Source organism: Gossypium hirsutum, chromosome A04 (assembly GCF_007990345.1).
Source record: "Gossypium hirsutum isolate 1008001.06 chromosome A04, Gossypium_hirsutum_v2.1, whole genome shotgun sequence".
Classification (NCBI taxonomy): Eukaryota; Viridiplantae; Streptophyta; class Magnoliopsida; order Malvales; family Malvaceae; genus Gossypium; species Gossypium hirsutum.
This window is the reverse complement of record NC_053427.1, coordinates 68,511,163-68,538,267: the sequence shown is the minus strand read 5'-3', so window position 1 is coordinate 68,538,267 and position 27,105 is coordinate 68,511,163. Positions and strand designations below refer to the sequence as shown.

General features: G+C 35.2%; 2 protein-coding genes across 3 annotated transcripts; one reads left to right on the top strand and one right to left on the bottom strand.

Moving 5' to 3' along the window:
* Positions 1 to 6,247: 6,247 nt before the first annotated feature.
* Positions 6,248 to 17,903, top strand: LOC107948314 (syntaxin-71). Of its 2 annotated transcripts, none has more exons than XM_041111088.1 (9): positions 6,248 to 6,622; positions 6,816 to 6,941; positions 7,181 to 7,346; positions 8,031 to 8,116; positions 8,252 to 8,320; positions 8,434 to 8,478; positions 8,580 to 8,642; positions 8,739 to 8,815; positions 17,637 to 17,903. In XM_041111088.1, exons 1-9 carry the CDS (start codon positions 6,467 to 6,469, stop codon positions 17,677 to 17,679), a joined length of 831 nt encoding a protein of 276 aa, XP_040967022.1. In that variant the 5' UTR covers positions 6,248 to 6,466; the 3' UTR covers positions 17,680 to 17,903. The 2 variants fall into 2 exon arrangements, with proteins under 2 accessions (XP_040967022.1, XP_016738300.2); XM_016882811.2 differs by lacking the exon at positions 17,637 to 17,903 and adding an exon at positions 9,083 to 9,350.
* A 3,058-nt stretch (positions 17,904 to 20,961) lies between these two features.
* On the bottom strand, positions 20,962 to 22,792 carry LOC107949270 (NAC domain-containing protein 1). The gene is made up of 3 exons (XM_016883997.2): positions 22,371 to 22,792; positions 21,974 to 22,254; positions 20,962 to 21,874 (listed from the first exon to the last, which is right to left on the bottom strand). Exons 1-3 carry the CDS (start codon positions 22,573 to 22,575, stop codon positions 21,320 to 21,322), a joined length of 1,041 nt encoding a protein of 346 aa, XP_016739486.1. The 5' UTR covers positions 22,576 to 22,792; the 3' UTR covers positions 20,962 to 21,319.
* Positions 22,793 to 27,105: the final 4,313 nt, after the last annotated feature.

The following is a 27,105-nucleotide window of genomic DNA, read 5'->3' as shown; positions in this document are numbered from 1 at the left end:
ATTTAATGAGGACTAAGAATTCTGCAAATTAGAGTAGTAGCTTTAATGCTATTTATTTGCTATGTTGTGTGAATGCCAACTTATAAAACTCTACAATGAGGGGACATGATTTTAATAAGAAGCCATAGGAATCTTTCATTTGGTTCCCCATCAACAAAGCTTTCTTGTAACACCATTTACAATTTAGAAAATAGAAATCTAGAAAGGACACAGCTAAGCTATTTACCAACTCTTGTTTAAAGGAATGCTTAATATACATCAAATCCATTTGCACATAAGCCAACAAATAAATAAAAGCTTGGGGAATTAAGATAGGAAACTTAAGTTAAGATGAAAGTGTCACATCCTACAAGACATGATAAGGAATAGGATGATGGAAACAGAATAATATACAAAATAATACTCGCTGACAGATGTTAACAATTTTCACTCAAATGCTAACTGTTATACCAAGTATCAATGTTTAACTTCTATAACTACTTTTAAAAAAAATTCTTTAAGAAAGAGGATAATAAGAAAACCTCATACCTTCAGATACAAAGAATATATTGTTCAAAAACTGGCATAATAATTAGAGTGTTCAAGGTCAAACTCAAAATGTGAGGCAAAAATGAAAACACCAAATCCCTAACTTGATAAATAAAAACATCTAAACCTAGTTGTTGTTATGACAATTAAGAAAAGTAGAAACTACGAGAAATTCAACTAAGAACTGGCATTTGAACCATAATAAAATATGAAAGTTAGATTTATAGCAATCTAAAGGAAGAAGCCTTTATGGTAATCATTTTTTTTATTTCCTTTAAAAATTAAATCTTCAAGCAATCACTTGCAGCATCAACATGCTAGAAAAAAAAAAGATGAAGCATGAACATTATCAATCAAACTACACAATAGTAAGTGATATTTATACGAAAAAGCTGGGACTAAAATCAAGAAAGAAATTAGTGTAGTATATAGAATATAATATGCCACAATGTCCATTTTGTAACCCAATAAAGGACATTAAAAAAATAATATACTCAATTATATAATAACTATTTCATATGTCGAAGCAATCGCATTTGAAAACTATAATATGAACTCTTGTATTAATTTTAAAACCCTTTTAATCGTGAGTTAGAAAACAATGATGAGAAGAAATCAATTAATTCTATGAAAACAGAATATTGAATTAAACAAAGTTTAAACATATAAAACCAACAAACTCTCTTATTTTTAGCTACAACAACCATATTGAGATCAAGATAATTGATCATATTTTAAGTGAAGTCCAATAATCGAATGATAAACAACCAAAAATCTTATGTTGATCATGATCATGATCACAACTCAAAAACCAATTTTAACTATTTTTTTAATATCTCTAACAAATACATAATTTTAATAGGGAATCTAAGCATGATAAACAATAACACAAATTGAAACCAATATAGATTATCATGTAAAACCAATATTAAACATTAATAAATCCAAACTAAAGAAATAAACAACAATCAGACTTCAGATAAACAAAACTTTCCATAAGAAAGTTGATCAAAAAAATTAACTAACAAAATTATCAACCAAAAAAATATAAAAAAGGACCAGAGGAAAAGGAGAATGTACCTGGATATAGATGAAAATTTGAAAGAAAATTATAAGAATTATAATAAAAAATTAGAAAAAAAATGATGAAAGATTGTTTTTTGGAAAAGGAAAGAAGATAAAGGAAAAATAAAGTGGTTGGATGTGCTTGTTTGGTTTTTGCATATAATAAGAGAAAGAGAAAATTACCAACAAATAAATAAATTTGGGTTTTGGTTTTTTGCTCACCGAGACAAGATATGTGAAAAATAAAAAAGATTTAATAAAAATGTTATAAATTGTTTACTAAATCAATTAATAAAATAATAATAACCCTTGTTAATGTGTTAATCATAGATTTGTGTCAAGGGCTGTGGACTGAAACCCATGATGAATGCACATAGAACGTTTTATAGAGGTTAAGTGATTAAATTAGGCTCATTTAACTCACTTGAATTGGCTCGATTCATGGAACATATGGAGAAACCATCTACTTGAAGCCTCGATGGCCCAGTGGAACACTCTAGTAAGACTAGAGTTACCATCGTTAATATTTGTAATCTTAAGGGATAATATTGTATAAAGTTTAAATTCCTTAGGATTTTCTTCTTGTAAATAGGCTTTGATCTCGACCGTCGATGTAATTTAAACTATACCGTTGGATTTGGGAAAGCTCAACTATATATAGAGGTTTTTCCCTCATTTGTAATCACTCAGTTTTAATGCTTCAAAATAATGAAAACTCTTTGAGAGCATTCACACAAACACTTGGTATGCTCAGTTTTCTTGGGGCTTTTGTGTTCTTTTTTTTTTTACTTCTTTGCTTAAAAGTTTGATCCACTTTATTTCTGTGCCTTGGAGAATTTCCATTCTGAATTCTCATATTTTAAGAGTTAGGTTGACTTAGGCGAATTTGAAGCTAAGTTTTTACCTAAGGTTACGTGATTTGCGAGACTTAAGTTTTAGCCTTCTGACAATTAGTATCCAAGCTATTGTTTAGTAAGGTGCCCGATTGAGATAAAGAAAGAAGGAAACGAGCATATTGAGACTAAAAAGACCCGTTGGGGCAGAAAAGCTAGTTGATCGAGGGATATGTTGTCAGCTTTGGAAAGTTGGGTGGTCAATCTCGAGGAATCAATGAGTGGTGTGAAGGAAACACTCGAGGAATATATGAGCTGGACTTAGTGAAAGAGCAGCTCAAGGAATATGCAGCAAAGGTTCTTAGTTCCAATTTGGATGCAATGAAAGGGGCCATCAATATCGTAGTGGATAATCAGATAGAGAAGAATGATGTTATTGAATCTTTTGTAATAACTTTGAAGGAACATATTATGGAGCTCACGGGGGAGCTCACTATCTATAAGGTTGCTTTAGGTAATTGGATATTAGCTTTGACTTTTAAATAGTTCAAAAAGATTTTCCTAAATCGAAAGAGCTTAGGGGGACAAGGTTTGTGAAGGATGTGGATAACTTTCTTTAAGGGGTGGAATAATATCCTTGCAATAGGCATTGATGGTGATGCCACTAAAGCAAATACTACAATTTATTTTACTAAAATTGCTCTCTTATGGTGACATCGTAGGTCCACAGATGAGAAATGGGGTGGAACTGCAATTGAAACTTGAGAAGAGTTCCAAAAGGAGTTGAAAAATAATTTTACCCACAATATACTAATAAGGAGGCTTAGGCTAAGTTGCGCTGGCTTACATAACAAGGTACTATTTGGGAGTATGTGAAAGACTTCAGTGGATTGATGCTCCAAATATTTTGTTTGAGTGAGAAAAAAAAACATTTTACTGGTTTGAAGATGTATGAATCCGTGGGCAAAACATGAGTTGCGCCAACAAGGTACCACTGAACTTACCAAAGCCATAATCATAATAGTCCTTAAATAAGGTTGTTCTGAGGAAAGACAAGTTTGAGCCTTCCAAGCCCAATGAGAAAAGAAATGGTGGGGGAAGTGAAGAAAGATAGGGTAAAAATGACAATGGTTATAATCGAAAATCACATAATAGGAAGTTAGAGCCCAACAACAAATCGAAGGAGTTAGTGATGTGCTTCTTATATTGTGTTCCACATAAGATATGAGATTGTCCAAAGTGATCTAAGCTGTCAGTGATCATTAAAGAAGATAAAGTGGAGCTTGATGAGGAAACTATATTAAGACTTGGATCAATGATACTTAATTCTGCAAAAGCAAATAGAGATCACAAGCAGAAAGGGTTGATATACAGGTCAAATGAGGAATGCTCATGTTGATACAAGGGTATCTAATTTGTTCATGTCGAAAAGAGTCGCAGATAAACTTGGTCTCTCAGCTAGTAAAATGACTGGGAGAATTAATACTGTTAATTCTAAAGAGGTACTGATTGTGGGAGTAGTACAAAGTGTTGACCTATAGGTTGGTCAGTGGAAAAGCGATGAAGACTTTCAGGTAATTCACTTAGATGATTACGACTTTGTTCTTTGCTTGAATTTTTTTGACAAGATTAATGCTCTTTTGGTTCTTTTTGTTGATTGCATATGTATGTTGGATACTTGACAACAACAATGCATTGTGCCGCTGAGTCGAGACATTAAGGGTGAAACCAAGATATTGTTAGCAATCTAGCTAGCCAAGACATGAGTGGTGAGAATGTTGACTTGGTAAATTGGAGTGTTAAGAAGAACGCTTTGGAAATGTTAGAGGTATGGCAAATCGACGTGAAGCCTGTTTGGTTATCAATGGGGCTACCTTTTAAGAGAGTGGTGGGTTGTGCATCAACTTTGTGGGTAAAGTGGCGATGCAAACTGGGTAGTCAAAATGAGAAAAATGCTATGATCGAGGTACATTTCAAACACTTTCCTAATGTTTTTCATTATGACTTATCATTGGCTTGGCAAAAACACAAAGGTTCATTTAGAGTTTAAAAGTAGCTAAACTGAGGGGCTTACAAACTAGAGTTGGCGGCAAAAATCAAGGTTAACCTGATGTTCAATATGGGTATTTCGAATCCTATTTGCGAGGATCAAAGGGATCCCAATCGAGACAAGTCACAATGGATGCAAGTAAGAGGAGATGGCATTTTACAGTCGAATATGTAAAAAAAAAAGAGAAACAATTTGAGTTAGATGATGACAAAGACATAAGTCGAGGCAAATGTTTCGAGGGACGAAGCAACCTAACTAAGAGAATAGTTAGGGCGTAGTGGTAATTTCGAGATTAGTTAGACCGGTGTCATTTCAAGGATGCTAAAAAGGCATCACAAGAATGGGTGAGGGAGAATGTTACCGGCCGCAGATCGAAGCTTATGACGAATGCACATGGAACGTCCTATTAACCAACTTGAATTGGCCTAATTCGTGGAGCATATAAAGAAACCCATCTACTTGAAGCCTTGGTGGCCTAGTGGAGCACTCTAGTAAAACTAGAGTTATCATAATTAATATTTATAATCCTAAGGGATAAGATTATATAGAGTTTAAATCCCTTAGGATTCTCTTCTTGTAGATAGGCTTTTATTTCGACCGTTAATGTAATTTAAATTGTACTGTTGGATTTGGGGGAATTCAACTATAAATAAAGGTCTTCCCCCTCATTTGTTATAACTCAGTTGTAATTCTTCAAAGTAATAAAAACACTTGGTGTGCTTAGTTTTTTTTTTGTGGCTTTTTTGTTTGCTTTTTGTTTTTTTGCTTAAGAGTTTGTTTTCGCTTTATTTCAGTGCCTTATTCTCATCTTTCGAGAATTTCTATTGTGAATTTTCATCTTTCGAGAGTTAGACTTGTTTAAACGAATTTGAAGTTAAGTTTCTGCTTAAGGCCACGTGATTTACGAAGCTCTAGCCTGTTACACTTGACGGTGGTTGAATGTGTGACCTTTTAAGTTTAAGTAGAATCTTTATTTTTATTCTTTTAATTTATTTTATTGGAAAATAAAATAATTTATTTATGGAGTAGTGGAATTGCTTTTTTTTTTCTTAACCATGGAAAAAAATGTGAAATAATTGAGCGCGTGCGACTGTGGAATGAAATAGGCTCTATGCTGCTACTAGCCTATTATTGTGGGTTTTAAATTGAGAATATCAATAATGTTACATTAACGATATAAAAATATAGTATAAAAAATATAATGTGTTAATCATAGAATTTTGTAACATAAAATAAAAAAAATAAGTCAATTAAGTACTAATTTAATTAGCATCACTATTGTTCCTAGTGCAAAAGGATATAGGTTTATAATAGATAAATGAGACAATTATAGAGAGGATCGACTGTATTAACTTAGGTGTATAACTATCTCTTTATAACATATAAAATATTGACAAATAAATGAGATTGTTATAAAAAAAGTTGTTGTATTAGTTTGAAATTATTATTATTGAAATAAAAAAATCTTAATTTAATAAAAGCGCTATAAAAATATTGTACTAAGAGTCAAATTACATTTTACTCACTCTATTTAAAAATAGATAAATTAATATTTATATATTAAATTAAGAAGTAAATTAGTGATATCTATTAAAAATTAATATAACTGGTACATAATATACCGCATATTCCTCATATTAAAATTTTTATGCAGTTTTCGGTAAAAATAAATAAAATTTTTAATAAAATAATCAAGCATAATATAGTCTGACCTCTCAGATACTTTTACCCTTTGATTTCACCCTAAATTTACATAATATCAGGATTTTTGTTAAAAAATTACTCTGTCGTGAAAAATGAAAAACGGGTTGACTCCTATTGTTTAATTATTGATACTGTTTATTCTTCGAATCTTGGAGTTAGTTCGGTGAACGACGTTTACAGGGGAAACAAAAAGAAGCTAAGAAATTCCAACTCTTTTTTCCCTCAATTTTTTTCCCACATCCAAACAGCTACATTGATTGAATTTTAAACTCAAAAGAAAAACAAAATGAGTGTAATCGATATTTTGACAAGAGTAGATGTGATCTGCAAGAGGTACGATAAATACGACGTCGAAAAGCAGCGTGACCAAAATGTCTCCGGCGACGATGCTTTTGCTCGCGCTTACGCAGCAGTCGAAGCCGACATTGAATCCGCTCTAGAGGTAGCTCCGATCTAATCTAATTCTTTCATCTTCTCTTGGATGAGATTGTTAGGTTTAAGCTTGCCTTATGATTAGGTTATTTAAGATTTAGAGTGTCAGTCTTCCTCTGCTTAATTGATAGTTGTTCAGTAATAATTAGGGTTTTATTGCCTTCGATTTGACTGTTTTTTTATTTTTTATTTTTATGATTTAGAAAGTGGAACTTGCTTCCAAGGAGAAAAGTAAGGCATCTGCTGTTGCAGTCAATGCTGAGATTCGTCGAACCAAGGCTCGATTGCTTGAGGAGGTCCCTAAGCTGCAGAGATTGGCTGTTAAGAAGGTTAACTTTTTTCCTTCTCTTTTACAATTTCCCAAACTGTTTAACATTTTATTGTAAATGTGAGCTTGTTTAACTATTCATACATTCATAATGTTGTTCAAGCAAACAGATTGACATTTTCTTTTACTATAATGTATTTTGTTTTTACATATTTAGAGGTATTTGGAATATGCTATTTTGGACTTGGGTAATTGACTAGTTTGGGCTTCCATTGTGATAGAGTTTGGATTCATTTACAGGTTAAAGGGATTTCAACTGAAGAGATGGCTGCTCGTAATGATCTGGTCCTTGCATTGCCGGACAGGATTCAAGCTATACCTGATGGAACTGCTGATACTAAACAAACTGGAGGCTGGATGTCTTCAGCACCTTCAGCTTCTCGTACTGCAATTAAGTTTGATTCAGGTGATCCTTAACTCCATTGAAATTTATTGTTAAATTTATAGAGATTGTATGGATGGAGACTTCATGTTTAGCTATTTCCTGACCTGTTAAACTTGCCAGTGTCTAGATTTAAATCTTTATTTCTACCATTTCACTAAAAGTGCACACCGTATGTGTTATCATCATTTTTTCTATTTGCTTTTTGTTGTTGGGTAGGGTGGAATGGTTTGTTTTTATTTGGTAGAACCTTCCATAATGATTGAAGAACATTGCTTTGTCTTTCAATTAGCTGATGCAAACATGAGAGGGAAAGTTGGGAAAAAATTGGATCAAGAACAAGATTTGATTCAAAGATAAGAGAGAAAAATTTGGAAATAAAGATGGAGAAATAGAAATAAGAGTAGGAACCCAACTAAAAGGTGGCGAGACTGAGCATTTGAGTGCTTTCTCTAATATATTGAAAACTATTGTAATTCATATTTTATAGCTTCAAAAATAATAAAGCGAGGAGGTTGCTTAGCTTATGCTCATATCTGCAAAATGTTGTTCATTCTTTGTTACCATCAGACTGCTTGCAGCAAGAAATTCTCAATCTTATAGTTTAAAATGCATGGCTTATCAGTAATTCCTTTATGATCTGTGGAACTTTTATGTCTGGAAGATCTTAATTTTTCCGTTGTACTTACATAATCATATTGGTCATAGATGAGCGATTTGACAACGAATACTTTCAAGAATCTGAGCAGTCAAGTCAGTTCGGGCAGGAGTATGAAATGAGGAAAATGAAGCAGGCATGTCTAACTTGTTTGGGAGCTATTCTTTATGGAATTTTTCTCTATTGGAAGGAATCTTGGTTGACTTTTACCTGTATACACCACATTTCTTTAGCTATGATTTACCTTTTATTGCTTTTGACATCCATGCAGGACCAAGGTTTGGATATGATTTCAGAAGGTTTGGATACTTTAAAGAACATGGCTCATGATATGAATGAGGTAAAGCTGACCTGAGTGTCATTTATAATTACAAATATTTGTTATGAAGTATTTTTTTCGAGTAATTGTAACATTCATGCCATTTACCTAATTTTATGCTATGGTATCTGCAGGAACTAGATAGGCAAGTTCCTTTGATGGATGAAATTGACACCAAGGTGAACATTATAACCATCGTCTTGTTGTACATCGTAGAAACTGCTTAAAGATTACAAAATTGCATTATATATATATATTCTGTTTCTATACACATTTGCAGGTGGACAAGGCAGCTGCTGACCTTAAGAATACCAATGTTAGACTTAAAGATACTGTCACACAGGTGATCAATTATAACTTCATTAAGTGTAGATTCCCATGCATTTCATCCTTATTCACTTCTTTGCTGGATGTAACATAAGTTATTGGTTTGTTCCAGTTGAGGTCCAGCCGAAATTTCTGTATTGATATCGTATTGCTGTGCATAGTTCTGGGAATAGCTGCCTATTTGTACAAGTAAGATTCTATCTCATGCCTTCATTTAAAAAAGCTTCCCTTTAATACTAACCACAAACTGTGTCCTGTATTCTCGATATTCATACAGTTTACTGTAGTGGAACTTGCTATACTGTGTGCTTCAGTTATATTTGGTTGGTGATAGATGTTGGATTTTTCTTAGTAATGATTTTATGTGGAAATGCTGTTAATGGATTAACTGACTTGTTCTCCTATTTCGTTGTTTTTATCATTGAGAAGTCTCCCCTAATTGTTCTTCATTTGCAGTGTTCTGAAGAAGTGAAGTGATAAAAGGATAAATCTATGAGTTTCCCTTGTATGTTATCGGCTTTTTCTGGTAATGTCTTTCATTTGGAGGGGCTTGTTCTCGTGCTTGATATTGTATTTGATTTGTTTCATTAGTGGGAATCATTGTTTGCTCTGGGAAAACTTGAGTGTATCTATCTCTACAAATTCAAGACAACCGTAAAATGTTTGTATATCATGGAGTTTGTAAAGGTTTGACCATATTTGTTTAAAAGGAGGTACTTCTGCCTTCATGGCTCTTCTTTACAATACATAGCTAACAAATCAATCGTTACCACATAAGCAGTCAATTTCAGGTTAAGACAAAAGTTGTGTTGCCTATACAGATACACAAATGCTTTGAACCCTCTGCGGTGCATGCCTCAGTGTAAAGAATCAGTCAGCTAGGCTGTTAGTCAGTTAATAAGCTGTTAATGCAATTAAGAGTTGTTAAGAGCAGTTGATAAAGGTCTATAAAACAGATTACCAATTAGAATGTAGTTAAGCAAGTTTTCAAGAATCAAAAACAGAGATCAATTTCAGATTACAAATTCATCATCCTCTGTATCAATTTCCTTTTTCTTCAATTAAATGTTTCGTTAACCTTACCTAGTTTCTAATATGGTATCTTTCGCCGGTTGATCTTGGGATCTATGGTCACCACAAACTCCGCTGACTCCGCCTCGGTTGAGCCGAGCATTGCTGCCTTCAATGGTGAACGTGTGGTGAATTTGTTCCCACGTCATGACGTTGTCAAACTTGCCGATGCAACCTACATTCAATGGAAACAACAAATCAAGCTAGTTCTTGATGGATATGATCTCCTCGGATTTCTTGACGGTATCGCACCTCTGCCATCTCGGTTCGTTCATACTCCAGATGGTGTCTTAGCATTGAATCCATCGGCCTCGGTATTCAAACAACAGGATCAGCTTTTAACGTCCTGGCTCTTTTCTACGATAGATGTTGCGCTTTTGCCGTCCTTCACCGATGCTAGATTGGTTTGTGATGTTTGGACCATTGCAACGGAGCTTTTTGCTGCCGACACCGGTGCTAAGCAGTCGAGACTCCGCCATGAGTTGCATTCGTTGAAGAAAGGTACTATGTCTATCACCATTTATGTTATTCAGATTAAGAATATATGTGCTATTCTTGAGACTTCAGGCTCGCGGATCTCAGATGAAGAGAAACTGGACATCATTCTTACTAGACTGCCGTCGGAGTTTGAGGGTGTGGTCTCCTCCCCCTCCATGTCGACCAGCCATATCTCCCTCCAACGAGTTGTCAATGCTCTCGTGGAGTGCGAAAATCGTCTTCACCGAGCAACTAGAAGATCTCTTTCCATGCGAACCTTGTTGAACCTGTGGCGTCGTTAGTAGCGGAAGGCTTCGTCCGTGGCGGCCGCTCTTCCCTTCGTGGCCGTGGAAGGAGTTTTCGGCCCTAGATATAATGCCAAATTTGCAACCGTTTCAGGCACTTCGCTCAACTGTGTTACTACCGTTATTGTCGCGAGCCCGACGATTCGTCGCCGCTGCTTTAGGTTGTGTGTCAAGAAGGACCACTAGTCTCCAACCTTTGTGAGTATCAGTTAGCCGCGGTTTCTTTGACTAGTTATGCCTTCGATTGCCGAATGGAGGTAAGGGAGATGATGAGTAGGGATGTCAAGCAAAGGCCCCTGAGTTTAGCTATTTTCCAATTTTCGGTCAAAATAGGTTACAATATGGTCAAAATTAAGTGTGTTATGGTCAAAATCAATTACATGGATTGGCAAGTTATTATGGCCATCAAATGGCACGTGGGTTGACCTATGGTTATGGGTCTAGTGCTTAAAATTTGGCAAATATGCCTAGGCCTATTGGGCCGATTATACTTGGGCATGAATTTGGGCCTTCAAGTGGTTCACCTCATGGACATGGGCTGGATGCTAAAGAAAATTATGTATCAAGGCCGAATGCTCAATTTCTTTCAAGTTGGCCGACCACGAATCATGTGCAAGTAGGTTTTTTATGGGATCCCGGGCTGAATGTTGGACCAACGGGTGGTGCCTCGGTTCCTTAGCTTACAACACCACGAGCCCGAGTGTATTCTGGCTCCGATCTGTACATTGGGCTTCCTAGAGTTGGTGATCTACATGCCTCTGATTATTCCGACACTTACGGGTTTAATGTCAACACTGCTAAAGTGGGTTCCAATAATGGTGGAGGTGATTCATACATCCCGATATCGGTTGGTACCATGTCTTGATACCCTGATTCGGGTGCTAGCCATCATGTCTGTCGTGAACCGTCGGCACTACGCGACACCATGCCGTATTCAGGTACGTTCTTTCTTCTAATGGGTGATGGAACTCCTGCTAAAATTGTATAGGATGGTACTAGTAATTTACCTACTCCGCTTAAGCTACTCCGATTGTTTAATTTGTTGTGTATGCTAAGTATACAAAAGAATCTCTTGTCGGTGTCTTAGTTTGCCAAGGATAACAATGTATTTTTTGAATTTCATCCAACATATCATGTAATAAAGGACATCAAGACCCGGGAAACTTTGTTGAAGGGCCACATTCGTGATGGGTTATATCACTTTTCGGCGCTTGCTGAGGCTCCGTTCGCTGCTCACACGAAGCTTTAAAATACGATTGTGGACTGTCCTGTGTTTGCTTTGTGGCACAATCGTCTTGGCCACCCGTCTGTTTCTGTTGTTAAGAATGTTTTACAAAAATGTAATATTGCTTTGAATAAATGTTGTGATGGTGGTGTATGCAGCGCGTGCCAAAAAGGGAAATCACACAAATTGTCTTTTTTCTATGTCAACGACTACGTATCAACCTTTTGAGTTAATTGTTTTTGATCTTTGGGGACCCAGGGCAGTTGCATGTGACAATAAGTGGTATTATATGATGTTTATTGATGTATGCATTAGATTTACGTGGCTATACCTTTTTAGTCAAAAATCTCAGGCAATAGAGTGCTTCACAAGATTTCAGCAGCTAATTAAAACGCAGTTTGGCAAAACAATCAAACAACTACAGAGCAACTGGGTGGAGAGTACTGAGTCTTCACAAATGTTCTAGCGTCTCAAGGAATTGTTCATCGGTTGACGTGCCCCTATACTTCCGACCAGAATAGAGTAGCTGAGCGCAAACATCGTCACATTGTTGAAATGGGCATCACGCTTCTGGCACAAGCAAATTTATCCATGGAATACTAGGGGTATGCGTTTTGTTGTGCGGTTCATTTGATCAATTGCCTTCCCACTCCGGTTCTATAAGGACAGTCTTCCTTTAAGGCTCTATATGGTCAGGATCCTACCTATGACCATTTACGGGTTTTTGGATGTTGCTGTTATTCGTACTTACGACCGTTTGCGACACATAAATTGGAGTTTCGGTCACAACCTTCCACCTTTTTGGGCTATAGTACTCAACACAAGGGCTATCAATGTCTTCTGCCAAATGGTAAGATAGTTATTTCAAGACATGTATTTGATGAAGCTAAGTTTTTGTCCTTTAAAGATCACTGCAAAGACCCGATTCTGAATCCTGGTGTGACTGTCTCCACTACTGTTCCTCTCGTTCGTGAGATCCCTTATCGCTCTGTAGCACTTTTTACAAGCTCACCGGTTCTGTCATCTTCGTCAGCATCGTCTCCGGCTGGTCCTAATGATGTACATGAGCCTCATCCTCTGACTGATGATACTGTTGAGTCCGCCTGACGTATGGACGGTATTCCCTCAGCATCTCGTGATTTGAACGTCCTAATTGGAACCAATACTCATCCAATGGTGACTCGGGCTAATGTAGGTATTTTCAAGCCTAAAGCTATGTTTGTCGAAGCTATGGAACCATCCACAATTGTGGAAGCATTTTCTATTGCTGAGTGGCGAGCTGCTGCCCAAGCAGAGTATGACACTCTTATTCGGAACTCCACCTGGGAATTGGTTCCTCTACCACCAGATCGCAAGGTCATTGGGTGCAAATGGCTATTTAAGAATAAAAGAAATCCCGACGGTACTATTGACCGATGAAAGGCCAAATTGGTATCCAAATGGTGCTCTCAGGTTCCTAGGTGTGACTTCAAGGAAACCTTTAGTCTAGTTGTCAAACGTGCCACTATTCTTGTTGTTTTGTCGTTGCTGTATCCAGAGGGAGGCCCTTTCGACAGGTAGATGTAAATAACGCCTTTTTGAATGGAGAACTTGACACTAAAGTATTTATGCAACAACCTCCAAGGTATGTCAGTATGACTCGACTGGCAAGCAGCTTGTGTGCCGTTTGAAGAAAGTTTTATATGGCCTTCGTCAGGCCCCTCACGCCTGGTTTGAAAAGTTGAAACGTTTTCTTGTGTCCATTGGATTTGTTGTTTCAAGGTCTAATGCGTCATTGTTTGTTCGGGTCTAGTCTGAGCCCACTCTCTATGTCTTAGTATATGTTGATGACATCATTGTCACTGGAAGCTTGTTTACTACCATTGATTGGTTTGTTCAATTATTGAACGATGAGTTCTCACTTAAGGACATGGGTGATCTTCACTATTTCCTTGGGATCGAAGTTACTCGGTCTTCCACAGGGAGTTTACATGTGTCAAGCAAAATACATATGTGATATTCTTGACCGAGCATCTATGGCAAATGCAAAGAGTGTTAACATTCCGATGGTTAGCTCCTCATCCATATCCAAAGACGATGGTGAGTGTTTGGAGGATCCGACTGAATATAGGAGCCTTGCGGGTGCGCTATAGTATGTTGTACTTACACGTCCAGATATAGTATATTGTGACACCCCTAAAGTGACCCTAGTCGGAAAGCGGTTTCGGGACCGCTAAACCGAGTCACCAAATTATTTGAATATGATATTTATTGTCTAAAATATGTGAATATGAATGTGTGAAAGTTTTAAGCTTCGATTTAGTCGACTGCATGTGAATTCAGCTAATAGGACTTATGTGTGACACTTTTGAAATGTGATAGGTTAATCTATAGGATCTATTAGTGCATGTAATAAAAGGGTGGACTTGCATGTCAATTTCCCCCTTAATTTAGTAGTGGCCGGCCATGACAAGGAAGGAGGACAAAATGTTATGGGCAAAACATGTCATAAACATGTTATGTTAGTGATTTATGTTAGGAAAAATAAAATAAGGAGTATGGGTAATAAAATAATAATGCAAAGGGAGGAGTGATGAAAAAAAATTGTCTCATCCATGTTCCCCCCTCCCCCTCCATTTCCGTGAATTGAAGGAAGAAAACAAAAGAAAAAAAAATGTTCATCTTCTTCTCCTACCTCTCTCAAGCCGAAACTAACCAAGAAATGGAAGAAAGCACACCTAAGGCATTCAGCCATCTTGTGTGGGGGGAATTAAGGTATGATATCATGTGATTCTTTTGGAATTTTTGTGAAGTTGAGTTTGTTTTGGTGCTCATAACATGACCCATGTGTTAATTTTTGAGTTTGTGTTGCAAGAAACATTTGGTTATGTCCTTATATGTCAAATTGATGATAAATTTTTGATATTTGGTGAATGAATATGGGTTTTGGTCATGGTAGATAACAAAGAATGTGGTTGTTGTTCTTGTTAATTTGGATGAATTTTTTGTGGATAGGTGCTTGAATCAAACAAATGATCATGTGTGTACACTAGGTGCTAGTTGAGAAGAATCGGTCACTATATTGGAGGCCATTGCCGAATATGAGTTTAGTTATTGAGTTGATGGAATAAAAGAATGCTTAAAGATGTGTCACAACAAATTATATGTTAAGCTAAGGTTGTTAAATTATCAATCTTTCTTCCTAGCCGAATATGTGTTTATAAAGTTGAGTTGTTAAATAGATTTTGAAGTTAGCCCATGCATTTATTTTTGAATTTAAGAAGAATGATACATTCGACTATGTTTTGATGTGCTTGGATTGTTGTTCATTGAGTAAATGATTGAGGAATGGTTAGAAGAATTTGAATGCTAAACTAGTTGATTTGTTTGATGATATATATATGTATTCGGCAATGGGATAAAATGTGTATTAAGGTAAGTTTCACGGTAATTATGCTTGTGATGTTGGGTTAATATTCGGCATTGAGTAATGTGGGGTAAGGTGATTAATTGGCTATGAAATTAGCTAAACTGAATAGGTATGTTTAATAATATGCTTAGTATAATGTATGATCTTATAACTCGGTTTGGTATTGAGATAAAGGTTAGATGTATTATTGGATTTTGGTATGTGTTAAATTGGTCAATCAAAGATTAAATGATATGTGATTGCCAAATGTGATTGTTAAGTGAATAATATTAGTTAAGTACTTAAGCAAATCTATTGTTTTAATTAAGCTTAAGAGCAAAGAGGATCAAAGTCGGATAGGGGAAAAGAGAAAGTAAACGAATAGCCGTGGACATCTAATCGTCGACCACTTCCGAGGTAAGTTTTAAGTGATTAAACGTTGAGTAAATTCAATCATAATAGGACATAATGAGTTGATTTAATAAGATATGATGTGGCCATGATATGTCTTAAACTCAAATGGTAAGTTCATATGTGTTTGGACTTGGCAATTTAAGAGCAAATTGTAATAATTTGCTTTGGACAGCAGCAGTAACGTGATTTTAGAAAATCACTATAAATTGTTGGTGTGGAATTATAGGCTGAATAAAATATGTAATCAAGGCTTAATTAGTCTAGTTTCTTATAAAAGAGACCTTGTGAGCAAAGAAATTTCCTATAAAGAGATATTTAAAGTTGTGTGAGACGGTGTCAGAATGACTCCGAAATCCCCTGTTCTGTTTTTAGAAAATCATTATAAATTGTACAAAAATGGTTATAAGATAAAATTTATATGCTTAGACTCCTTAATGAGTCTAGTTTCAAATGAAATCAAATACAACACATTTTGAATTCTGTAAAATGAGAAATTTGATTCGTAGTGAAGAGTGGTCAGATTAGTCAAACAGTGAAATAGGGGAAACTTTAAGAAAAATCTGGTATTGATTGGCCAAACCTAAAATTCTGGAAATTTTATGGATGGAAGATATACGAGTCTATATTCAGGAAAAATTAACGGCAAGTGATTTGGAGTTTTGTAGCTCCGGTTATAAATAATTTAGTGACCATTGCTCAGGAAAACAGCTCGTAGTGAATATGTGATTTTGTTGTAAACATGGATAAAACTTGTTTTAGTTGCTCATAAGCTATTGATTAAACCCATACTTGAATTCTAAATCGTGATATTGTAAGCTTATGAGTATTCGAATATGAAATGATAATATGGCGTAAAATTGAATTATTCATTGGAAAGTGATGGATGTAGATTCGGCCAAGACCAAGTCTGTACATGATAGTATATGTGGTATGTGAAGTATATTTGAATGAATGTGAAAGTGTATATATATGTGATAAGGCCTAATGGCCGATGTGATGAATGTGAAAGTGTATATATGTGATAAGGCCGAATGGCCAATGTGATGAATGTGAAAGTGTATATATATGTGATAAGGCCTAATGGCCAATGTGATGAATGTGAAAGTGTATATATGTGATAAGGCCTAATAGCCGATGTGATGAATGTGAAAGTGTATATATGTGATACGGCCTAATGGCCGATGTGATGAATGTGAAAGTGTATATATGTGATAAGGCCTAATGGCCGATGTGATGAATGTGAAAGTGTATATATGTGATAAGGCCTAATAGCCGATGTGATGAATGTGAAAGTGTATATATGTGATAAGGCCTAATGGCCGATGTGATGAATGTGAAAGTGTATATATATGATAAGGCCTAATGGCCGATGTGATGAATGTGAAAGTGTATAAATGTGATAAGTCCCGAAGGGCATTTGTGTCAGTACTATATCCGGGGTAAAACCCCGCAGGCTTTATGCGAGAATATTATCACTGATTAATGTCCGTAAGCTTCGTGCTCGTACTATATCCGAGCTCTAAAGACCCGATGACTACGTGTGGAGAGTATGTCCGGGTAAGACCCGATGACTACGTGTGGAGATTTTGCCCGGGTAAGACCCGATGACTACGTGTGGAGATTTTGTCCGGGTAAGACCCGATAACTTCGTGTGGAGATTTCGTCCGAGCTAAAGGTCTCGCCGATAATCCGAGTAGAGGTTAAAGCTATAAGACTTCGTAATAAGAATTGCTTATAAATATATTCAATGCGAAAGGTTAAACAGGTATGTACTCCAAGTTTATATGTGAGCTTGATTTGAACTAAATCATAAGGTAGTTATGTGATGCATACGAGAGCAATCTATAAGACTATTCCTATGATTATGTGACATCGGATCAGTGTGAGAGGTTATGTGAAATCATACGATATATCTATGTCACATGAGCTCACTTTTATGTGAAAGTTTATCTGCCTATTGTATATGATGAGATGTGCATATTCGGAAAAGGGATGGTATGCCCGAAGGAAGAGTGAAATAAAATATACGAACAACTATGTTATAATTTGATTGTTATCTGTTGACACTGCTTAAAACTTACTAAGCATTGTAATGCTTACTCCGTTTACTCTGTTTCCTCTGTTTTATAGATCTCATTTGGAAGCTACAGGCTCGGGGATCATCAGCAACTAGTCACACTATCACTATCCATTGTTTGGTACTGCTACGTTTTGGATTATCTTATGGCATGTATAGAATAGACTAGTGGCGGAAGAATATTTTTGGTTAATGTATATAAGCCATGCGAAAATGGCATCTTTTGAATGTTTACTTAGTGAAGTTTAAATTTTACCTCTGGTTGTGCTTAGTACTTATTTAAACGAACGATCTTTATTTCAAGAAAAAGTTCAAAATTTTACTATTCTGACATGAGTTACAAGTCTGGTAATGCCCCTTACCTATTCTGACGACGATTACGGGATAGGGGCGTTACATATATACTGTGAACCGGATATGTCAATTTATGCACAAACCTACCAATGTTCACATGACTACTCTGAAACGAATTATTCGGTATCTATGTGGTACCATTGACTCTGGGGTTATTTTTCGGCCTTTTGATCGATTATCCGTGAGTGCGTATGTCGATGCAAACTGGGGTTTGGATTTTGATGATTGCTGATCCACTTTAGGGTATTGTGTTTATTTTGGATCCACTCTTATTTCTTGGGGATTTAAGAAACAGTAAGTGGTCTCTAGGTCTACGGCTGAGGCAGAATACAGGAGCCTTGCCACTGCCATTAATGAGGTTACCTGGTTGCTTTCACTACTTCAAGAACTACACCTCAAGTTCGATGATACTCCTACTGTTTGGTGTGATAGCTCCAGTGCAGTCGTTGTTGCAACTAATCCTGTGTTACATTCTAAGTTCAAGCACGTTGAGCTGGACTTATTCTTTGTCCGAGAGAAAGTAGCGGATGGGTCCATTATTGTTGGTGAGGTTCCAGATTGTGACCAAGTTGCGGATATTTTCACCAAGCCACAATCGGTGACACTTTTTGCTCGATTTCGAACTCTTCTTTGGGTTTTACCCGTCAAAAAGCTGGGTGAATGTAAAGAATCAGTTAGCTAGGCTGTTAGTCAGTTAATAAGCTATTAATACAGCTAAGAGTTGTTAGGAGCAATTGATAAAGGTCTATAAAATAGATTACCAATCAGAATGTAGTCAAGCAAGTTTTCAAGAATCAAAAACAGAGATCAATTTCAGATTACAAATTCATCATCCTCTTTATCAATTTTCTTCTTCTTCAATTAAATGTTTCGTTAACCTTACCTAGTTTCTAATACTCGGAAACCAGTTTGGAATAGAGATGGAGGTAAGTAAAAAAAAAAGAAGAAAAAACGTAAGTAAAAAAAAAAAAGAAGAAAAAACTAGTAGCATATTTAAAGTGGCAGTACTATACAGTTGAATAGGAAATAAACGTAGTTGCTAGATTTCCTAGGTAATTTAGTGTTAGATATGCTTAAAGGGGGGGTAATCGAACTTCATCTCAAGCTAGTGCTTGATTAAGCTTGATTAGGTTATTTTTTTGTTAAATCTCAATTTTCATACTCAATTTTAAGGTAGATTCTTTTTTATGTTGAAAATTTTCATAATTAGAAAACAAAAAGCTTTGTTCCAAAAGGGAAAAAAGAAAGAAAAGCTTGATTAAGCTAGCATGTTAGTGGAATAAAGTATAAAGATATTTAACTTTGACTTGCTCAATAGCTAGACAGAGTAAGTTAAGTCGAATTCAAGTTTTTTTCTAGCTTCATGGTTTTATCATTTATGCTGTAGTAGTATATCCATTTTCGCGCTGATTTCTTATATTTGATCGGCCTTTGTACGGCATGATTTTTGGTCCACTCTTAGGTTTTTTATCTTCCCTTCAGGAAAACAATTTTCGTATTTTTCCATGTTTGCCGAAATCCGCTTTGGTCAATCCGAAAATGGATTTTCGGCCCTTAAACTTTACTATTTTTACTTAATATTTGTTTTTTCTACTTGTTATTTAAACTAGAAAATCATACCCATTTTAAGTACATGACTAATACTAATACCATAAATTTTTAACATCATCAATCAAATTATGACACGTGTATTAAAGGACCAATTATATTACATATTTAATTTATTTTCACTTTTTATTAATTAAATAATTAATTTCTCATCCCATCACCGTCTCTTCTCTCTTTGCTTCTTCATCTATTGTTTCTTCTCCAACACCATCGCTAAAACCTGTTCAAGTCGTTGCCACTCAAGCCTCGACCTAGCATCGTTACATGCCTCTATCATCATCGTTTTCCAAAACTAATTCAAACAAGGAAACAAAAGGATAATAGAAAATAAGACCCTTTGACGACCTTCTTCAACTATGGAACTGAGAGAAAAACAAAAGAAGGGAAAACGAAAATTAAAATCAATCCTAGTAAGCAAAAGGAAGCCATTTTTTGGGGATAAACCAGAGAGCTCTAATCCAAAAGGCTAAAAATAGATCATTTATTTTCTTAATCTTTCTCACTTTCAGAAAAATTACAAAATGACTTTTCTATTTTTTTTAAAGCAAAGATATGAGTCTATGAACTCATGAAGTTTAGGGACGAAATGGAAAAAAAAATTGAGAAAGGTGAGGGATTGGGAAGAAGAAGAAGGATAAAGTGAGAGGTAGAGGGGGAGGGGTTGGGGTTGGGGGTGGTTCGGGGATATTAAAAAATAAGTTAAACTTAAAATTTTTTAAAATTTTAAAGTATTTTAATTAATAATATTAAAATAAAATTTAAAATTATTGTTCTTTCTTATTTTTTTAATACATGTGGCGCACAATGATTGGTTGGATTGATAAAAATAAATGGTGTTAGTCACATACTTAAAGAAAAGTACGATTGTAGCTAACAATTTTCAAATTTAAGTAGCAATTAAATTAAAAAAAATTATCAAATAGGAATAATTACCAAACTGAAGGGCTAAAATGTACATTAACCCTTTGTCAACGATAATTTAATTCAAATTTCATGAAATAACCTTATCATTCAATAAAGGGAAGACATTTTTCAATAGAAACAGGAAACAAAGTAAAAAGGATAAATACAAGCTGATCTAAAGCAATAAATAAGAAGTTAAAGGGCAAAAGGTACTCCCAATCGATGGTTAAAAGGTTTCCGTCTTTAATCTCTTATCCTTTAAAATTTGTTATGAATAAAATATTTAACTTTTGATAAAGTTTTTAAATATGTTTCTTTTGTAATATTTAATTAATTAAAATATTTAAAAAAGTTGATGTTTTTATTGAAATAGAGAGTATAATTTTTTTGAAAAAAAAAGTTTTTAAAATATTTTAAGAAAATAACTTCTCTAGAAACAAAGGGAATTTTTTTTTTTAGTTTAGGTAACAATGTTTAAATTTTGTAAAAAAAAAAAAAAACAACAGAAGTACATTGATACAATAAAACCATGTAGTTGTAATACTATGTGTGTACAATGATAGAAATTACATGAGCTTTAGTCTGAGCTCTGGTGTAGCCAGTATGGCATTTATTGTTTTACCATATGTACTTGTCATACTATGTATGTACATTGATACAAATTACAATCTGAAATTTTTAATAAATAAACATAAATGAAGATCTCGAAATCACCCTAGTAATTTACGTACAAATGTATCATCTCCACCCGGGCCGTAAGTAGAAACTACTGTATATCTAACTGCACACCTTCACCTCAACAAACTATAGAAACCATTGATAATTTTATGTACACCTTTTTTTACCCCATATGTATAATCCCATGCTTTCTTTAGTCAGTTTCAGTAAAACCCGGGAGATTAAGTTTTTGATCATACTGCATCATTGGATTCCATTGATGTGGACTAGAATCACTGTTTTCCAAATGGTTTGATCTATAAAAGTTCATTTCACTGCAATCTTTCTCAGTATTCTTGAGCTTCTTACAGCTGGTTGGGACAAAACTACCTTCCTCCATGGACTCTCTTTTCAAAGGGTTAAACAGGTTTTGTAGGAACGAAAATGAAATCTGCATGTTGTTGTTGCCAGAATTGGCTTCCTGGAGGGAAGTGCAAGATTTGTAACTGCTTTGGAAGCTAATGCTGGAGGTTGTGTCAAAGCAAGGAAGGTCTTGAGATGCAAAAATGTAAGGCAACATAGGGCAGTCATTGAATAGGTAGGTTTTGCCGATATCAACGTTGTGGTTTGTGTTGGAAGGCCATGGCTCAATGGAATTGGGGACATAGAAGCTATCAGCTGGTTCATGACTGCTAATATTTCTATCTTCCCAACTGTTCCTTTGTATGCTGGCTTTTTGCCTCACTCGACAAAGCACCCAATCATCTAACTGTTAACATAAAAAAAAAAAAGAAAAGAAAATCGATTATCATCATTCATAATTCATCACATAAATTAGCTATACGGTCCACATGGTCTTAGTTGTTACCCTCATAGATCCGTTTCGTTTGGGAGTCCAAATCATGGTTTCAAGCAGCCTATACTCGTGCATGATCCACTCTGTCTTAGTCCCTTTAGGTGGACGTCCTTTGTAGAATACCAGAGCTTTCTTCACTCCAATACTCTTGGTTCCACACAACGTTAGGATCGGTCTATCCGTCCCCGTCGCCTTCCAATACCCCGAAGCTGCCGCTCTATTAGGCCTCGCCCCGTTCGGATACTTCCGGTCTCTTGGAGAGAAAAAAAACCATTCATCTTCTCCAAACAAAGCTTTAACTATAGATAGATAGATAGATAGATAGATCACAAATAAACAAACCAGATAGAGCTAATCAGTACAGTTTACAAGAACCCTTTCTAATTAGTATACATATGCATATACATACTTGGAAGCTCCCATGGATTATATTTGTATAAATCAATCTCAGCTATAATAGAAGCTGGAAGAGGGTTGGAAGTCACTTTGTTTTTCAAGTAATGAACTATGAGCTCTTCATCAGAAGGGTGGAATCTAAAACCAGGAGGAAGCTGGATCTCTGATGAGTTATTACCAGCAGCTGGTATTTCCTCCATTGAAGAGCCACCCAACATTATTATTACTATTATTCTTGGAGTTGGAGGTGATGATCAAATAATGGATGAAAAATTAAAAAGAAAAAAAAAAGAAAAAAGAAAAGAAAAAGAACCCTAGGGATTAATGGTCTCTCCACCGATACTATCGAATGGAAATAGTTGTAAATATAGGAAGAGTACCGTGCAAAGATTATATAGGGTGGTTCCTCTACATATATCTCCATGCAGATGTGGACGTTGCTTAAGGCTATTAATAAAAAAAAATGGCTAAAAAAACCTATTTGTAAAATTTCATGGAAAGAGATTGGAAAGCTACGGATTTGTCCATATATTTGAACCCTGTTTGGAACAGAAATTCTTGGATAGACATGTTTTGTCACAATGTGTATGCCAAACCGGTTCCAAGTACTTCACGTCATCATAACATAACTAGGCCAAATCTACAACTGATTTCAGCAGTCAGTCATGTATATATATTAGGGTTGGAACCTAAGGCCCCCAGTGTATTGGAGCCCCCCTTTGATATTGTCTGCTAATGCTAAGTGCCAATGTATTGGCTTATTTTACGAGACATGAGAATAATGAACTTACAAAGGATAATTACCTCATTTCGATCATGTTTTTGTGACACTTGTCTTGATTAGCTTAACCAATTTAGGGGCCACCTTTAAAATCTTACAAATTTAAGTTAAGTTTATACTTTGATTGTCTAAGAATAATAAAATTATGATTATCAAATTTATAATTTGATTTTGCCCCAAGATTTTTTCGCTTAACCCCATAACCATTTGCCGATCAAGAGGCTACAGAGAAATAATAATAATAATTCCAAAAATCGAGGTGACCGGAAGGAATACTAATTCCAAAATTTGAGTGTTATATATGGACAAAAGAGCATTTGTAAAATGGACTGGCAAATAGATTTTTGCAATTATTATTGCTCCATACGAGGAACAAGAGTGATTGGACCTTAAACTTAAAAAAAAAAGTGATTGGACCTTAAATAAGTTGTCTTGATATACATATTAAATAAAAATATTTTGATGATAAGATGTTTATTTAAAGTGAAAATTGTTGAACAAGCGTCGGTTATGACATTGCCAGCATGACCAAAGAATGACTGTCGACCATAAACAATTTATGGCTAAATCTACTTTGTATGCAAATGGGCAATTATGCAATATCTTATTTTGATTGAGCTTAATCTTCATCTTTCTAATTTCATACATAATTTGTCCTACGCTTGATCCATTTATATACTTTGGCTCTACCCGCCACTTCCGTCTATACTTGTTTCTATCTCGAATGCTTCATTGAAATAATTTTATTTTTTAATTTTAATTTAGTTTGATTTAATTTGAATTTAAATAATTTAAATTGTGAGTAAAAATATATTTTAAAGAATTTTTTTATTAACATTAATATTTTAGAGTAAAATACTAATGTTAACATATTTTTAAAATATTTTATAATGCAAACAGTGAAAATGAGTGAATCCAACCAAATTTGAGTCCAAACATGAAAAGATTTCAGAATTATGTATCAAAATTTAATTAAATTTTTTAGGTCTAAAATCAATAATTGCAAGTAGAAATTGAGTAGTGTCAGAAGTAGTGCTACAAGCAGTGTCCATTACTTCAGGCATTGGTGAAGAATAAAGTAGAAAAACAATATACTCTTGATATGTTTCCACAATTCAGTTTCCCTATATCTATAAGGCCTTGCATAGAGAGATATTGCATTATTTAACACCTCATACAACAAGTGGTTACAATCATTGACAACCACTAGATTAACAACCTCAATTTGGTACCTAAGATCTAGATTACTCTCCTTTAAGTTTTCCCCTAAAAATTTAGGATAAAAACCAAGTGACTCACTTTATTACTTACAAAATGCATTCTAAAAAATAAGTTCTAAATTACAAAATAAGTGTTAAAATTCTCCACACTTTTTACATACGCAAGCCTTTTAATATATAAGAGTTTAATGCTTGTTAAGATAATGATTAATTACAATCAATCTTCCCATCAAAATAGCAAGATAATCAGTAAAGATAATATCTTCAACATGAGCATGATAAGTCTTCAAATCTTTAGGATATGTTATTAAGTTACCCAATTCAGTCTTCTTAAAACAGGGAACTTGATTTGTTTGATCCAGTCCAAACCAAATGTAACATTCGCTACCTGATCCAATCATTAAGTCCGGATATCGGATGCTACACTAACTAGAATGACTTGACAAATTTTCTGTTTCAATTTAATTACATACTTAAACAACTTGAATTTGAACTTCTAATTGAAATTACAACTCGTATCAACTGGAAATAAATCTCTTAAGACTTTGAATCTGACGGATGTTTACAAATTTTGGATAAAGATTTGATAACATATATATATAGACAACTCAAACCCTGAGGCAAGACCTCTATGGGTACCCTTTATACACATGCATAGTTATTGCTTTTTGCCTAGCTCCCAATGAAGTCTGACTTGGTCCCTCTCAATTTTTGAATCTTTAACTGACCTGTATTTGAGTAGAAAACTTATAAGTTCTAGCGAACTTAATGAGATCCGCATATAGAAATTAAGAAAAAATATTGAGGCATTAGATCATATTTTAACTCCTTGATAATTGCATTCAATATTTCTAGTGGGCAATGCTTGGCGACTGCCCCAGTGATTTTTACATTTGCGTCTTTTTCAAATTTCAATGTCTTCACTGCCTTGAAGTACTAGGGCTCACTAACAGCACCAAAACCCTTGCTCCGTTGATCTATTTCTAAGGGAAACTTTTTAGGACATGCAGTTCCTACCTTTGGAAGCTCAACAAGATCTCTGCCATTCTCCATAGTTATGTCGGACCTTCACTTTCTACTATCCATTGGCGGACTTGGTTGGCCATATGTTCCCTCTCTTGAAAACATTGATCAGCCTATTAAATTCTTTGACTGATTTTTTATCAACTTACAAAATATAACTGTGTCCCACTGTGGATCAATTCGTTGTTGTTTAAATCGTGTGGAATCCACAACTTTCTTGGTAGACTAGTATTTGTGTATACCATGTTTACCTCATTACCAGAGGAGTTTCCTTTCCCTTTTCACTCTATCTAAGATTGAGACATAACCTTGGCACCCCTCATTAATCTGATGGCCTATGTTCCTTAGGCACACCAATTAATTTCTTCTTGTAACTTGTCATTCCATTAACACCGGGAACTCTATTTTCACCCTTGAAGTCCTTCATAAACTATAGATTTTTTGAGTATGGTCTCCATGTCTAGCTTTCTAGTAGATTTCTTGTGTTTACCAACCTGGTGAACTACCTTATGTTTATTGTCCCAGCGGGCTATCCTATGTTTACTGTCCCGGCAGACTATCCCGTGTTTATTATTTTGGTGGACTATCTATGATGTCATAGCGTTTTCCAGCTATGGTCTTACTAATTTCTATCATGATGCCATAACATCTTTCAACTACGGTCTTACACAATGTAACCCCATATTTACCGTCCCAGCGGACCAACAACGGATGCCATAACATCTTTCAACTAAGGTCTTATTCCTATTTACTATTTAAATATGCTTTCATATGAAGCCATATCATCTTCCAACTATGATCTTACTCATTTTTATTATGATATTATAACATCTTTCAGCTATGGTCTTACTCATTTTAGGTGTATAGCCTCCGATCGGACTCATTGCCCCGCCATGATTTTTTTCTCACTTATCCAGTCGCAATCCTTTCATTCCTCCAATTCACCATTCTTAGGCCTTGATACTCGAACACCGTAGTGTCCCATCTGCAAGGCTCAGAGCTTCACACATCACAGGTTCACACAGCAACACCTTATGACGGTAGCTAATAGAATTTCCCTTTTTCCCATTCCTAACTCCGTCTAACCCCTTGGTAGTTTTCCTTTCATAACATGCATACAATACAACACATCATTATGCAATTCATTACGTCAGATATCTATTTAACAATCATTTACTAATACAATAAGAAATTAGCTTGACAATTTTCACACTACAACATTAGCAACTAGAAGGCAGACTGCATATACTCACTTGGTTTTCTTATCCTTGACAGCTTAGTTAGTCCAAACGCCAAAGCCTCCTTTGTCCTGGTGGCTAAGCATGATAACCATATTTTGATTAAACCAATGGTGGTAAACTCTTAGTAACCCAGAACCTTAAATTATAAAAAAGCTTTGAGGGTCTCAATATACTTCTTTCTTTAGTACCCAAACTCAGAGGGAGATAGGGAGACTTACCAGTTCCTCCATATTTCCATTATCAGCCTTAAACTTACACCTATGTTATTGTATGCAGAGCTTCCTTCACCCGCATCCCTCGTCTTTTTCAGGACGACTAAAGAAGATGATACTATGGAGAGGAGAAAATTTATCAACAAAATTCAAAAAATTTTACTACCCTCAAGCCTTATATATATACTCCTTAGGCACGGTCTTCACTAGCTATCTCCACCATCAATTTTTAATCATTTTGTCTCCCACTTTGGAACTTATCGGTTCCAAT

What these genes read in the sequence shown, in the direction of transcription:
- LOC107948314 (XM_041111088.1), top strand. Translation starts at nt 6,467, where the DNA reads ATGAGTGTAATCGATATTTTGACAAGAGTAGATGTGATCTGCAAGAGG. An exon ending in TTAAAGATACTGTCACACAG is followed by an intron (nt 8,643 to 8,738) that starts GTGATCAATTAT and finishes GGTTTGTTCCAG; the next exon opens with TTGAGGTCCAGCCGAAATTT. An exon ending in ATAGCTGCCTATTTGTACAA is followed by an intron (nt 8,816 to 17,636) that starts GTAAGATTCTAT and finishes TCTGTTTTATAG; the next exon opens with ATCTCATTTGGAAGCTACAG.
- LOC107949270 (XM_016883997.2), bottom strand. Translation starts at nt 22,575, where the DNA reads ATGTTGGGTGGCTCTTCAATGGAGGAAATACCAGCTGCTGGTAATAAC. An exon ending in TAATCCATGGGAGCTTCCAA is followed by an intron (nt 22,255 to 22,370) that starts GTATGTATATGC and finishes CTATAGTTAAAG; the next exon opens with CTTTGTTTGGAGAAGATGAA. An exon ending in AACGAAACGGATCTATGAGG is followed by an intron (nt 21,875 to 21,973) that starts GTAACAACTAAG and finishes TTATGTTAACAG; the next exon opens with TTAGATGATTGGGTGCTTTG.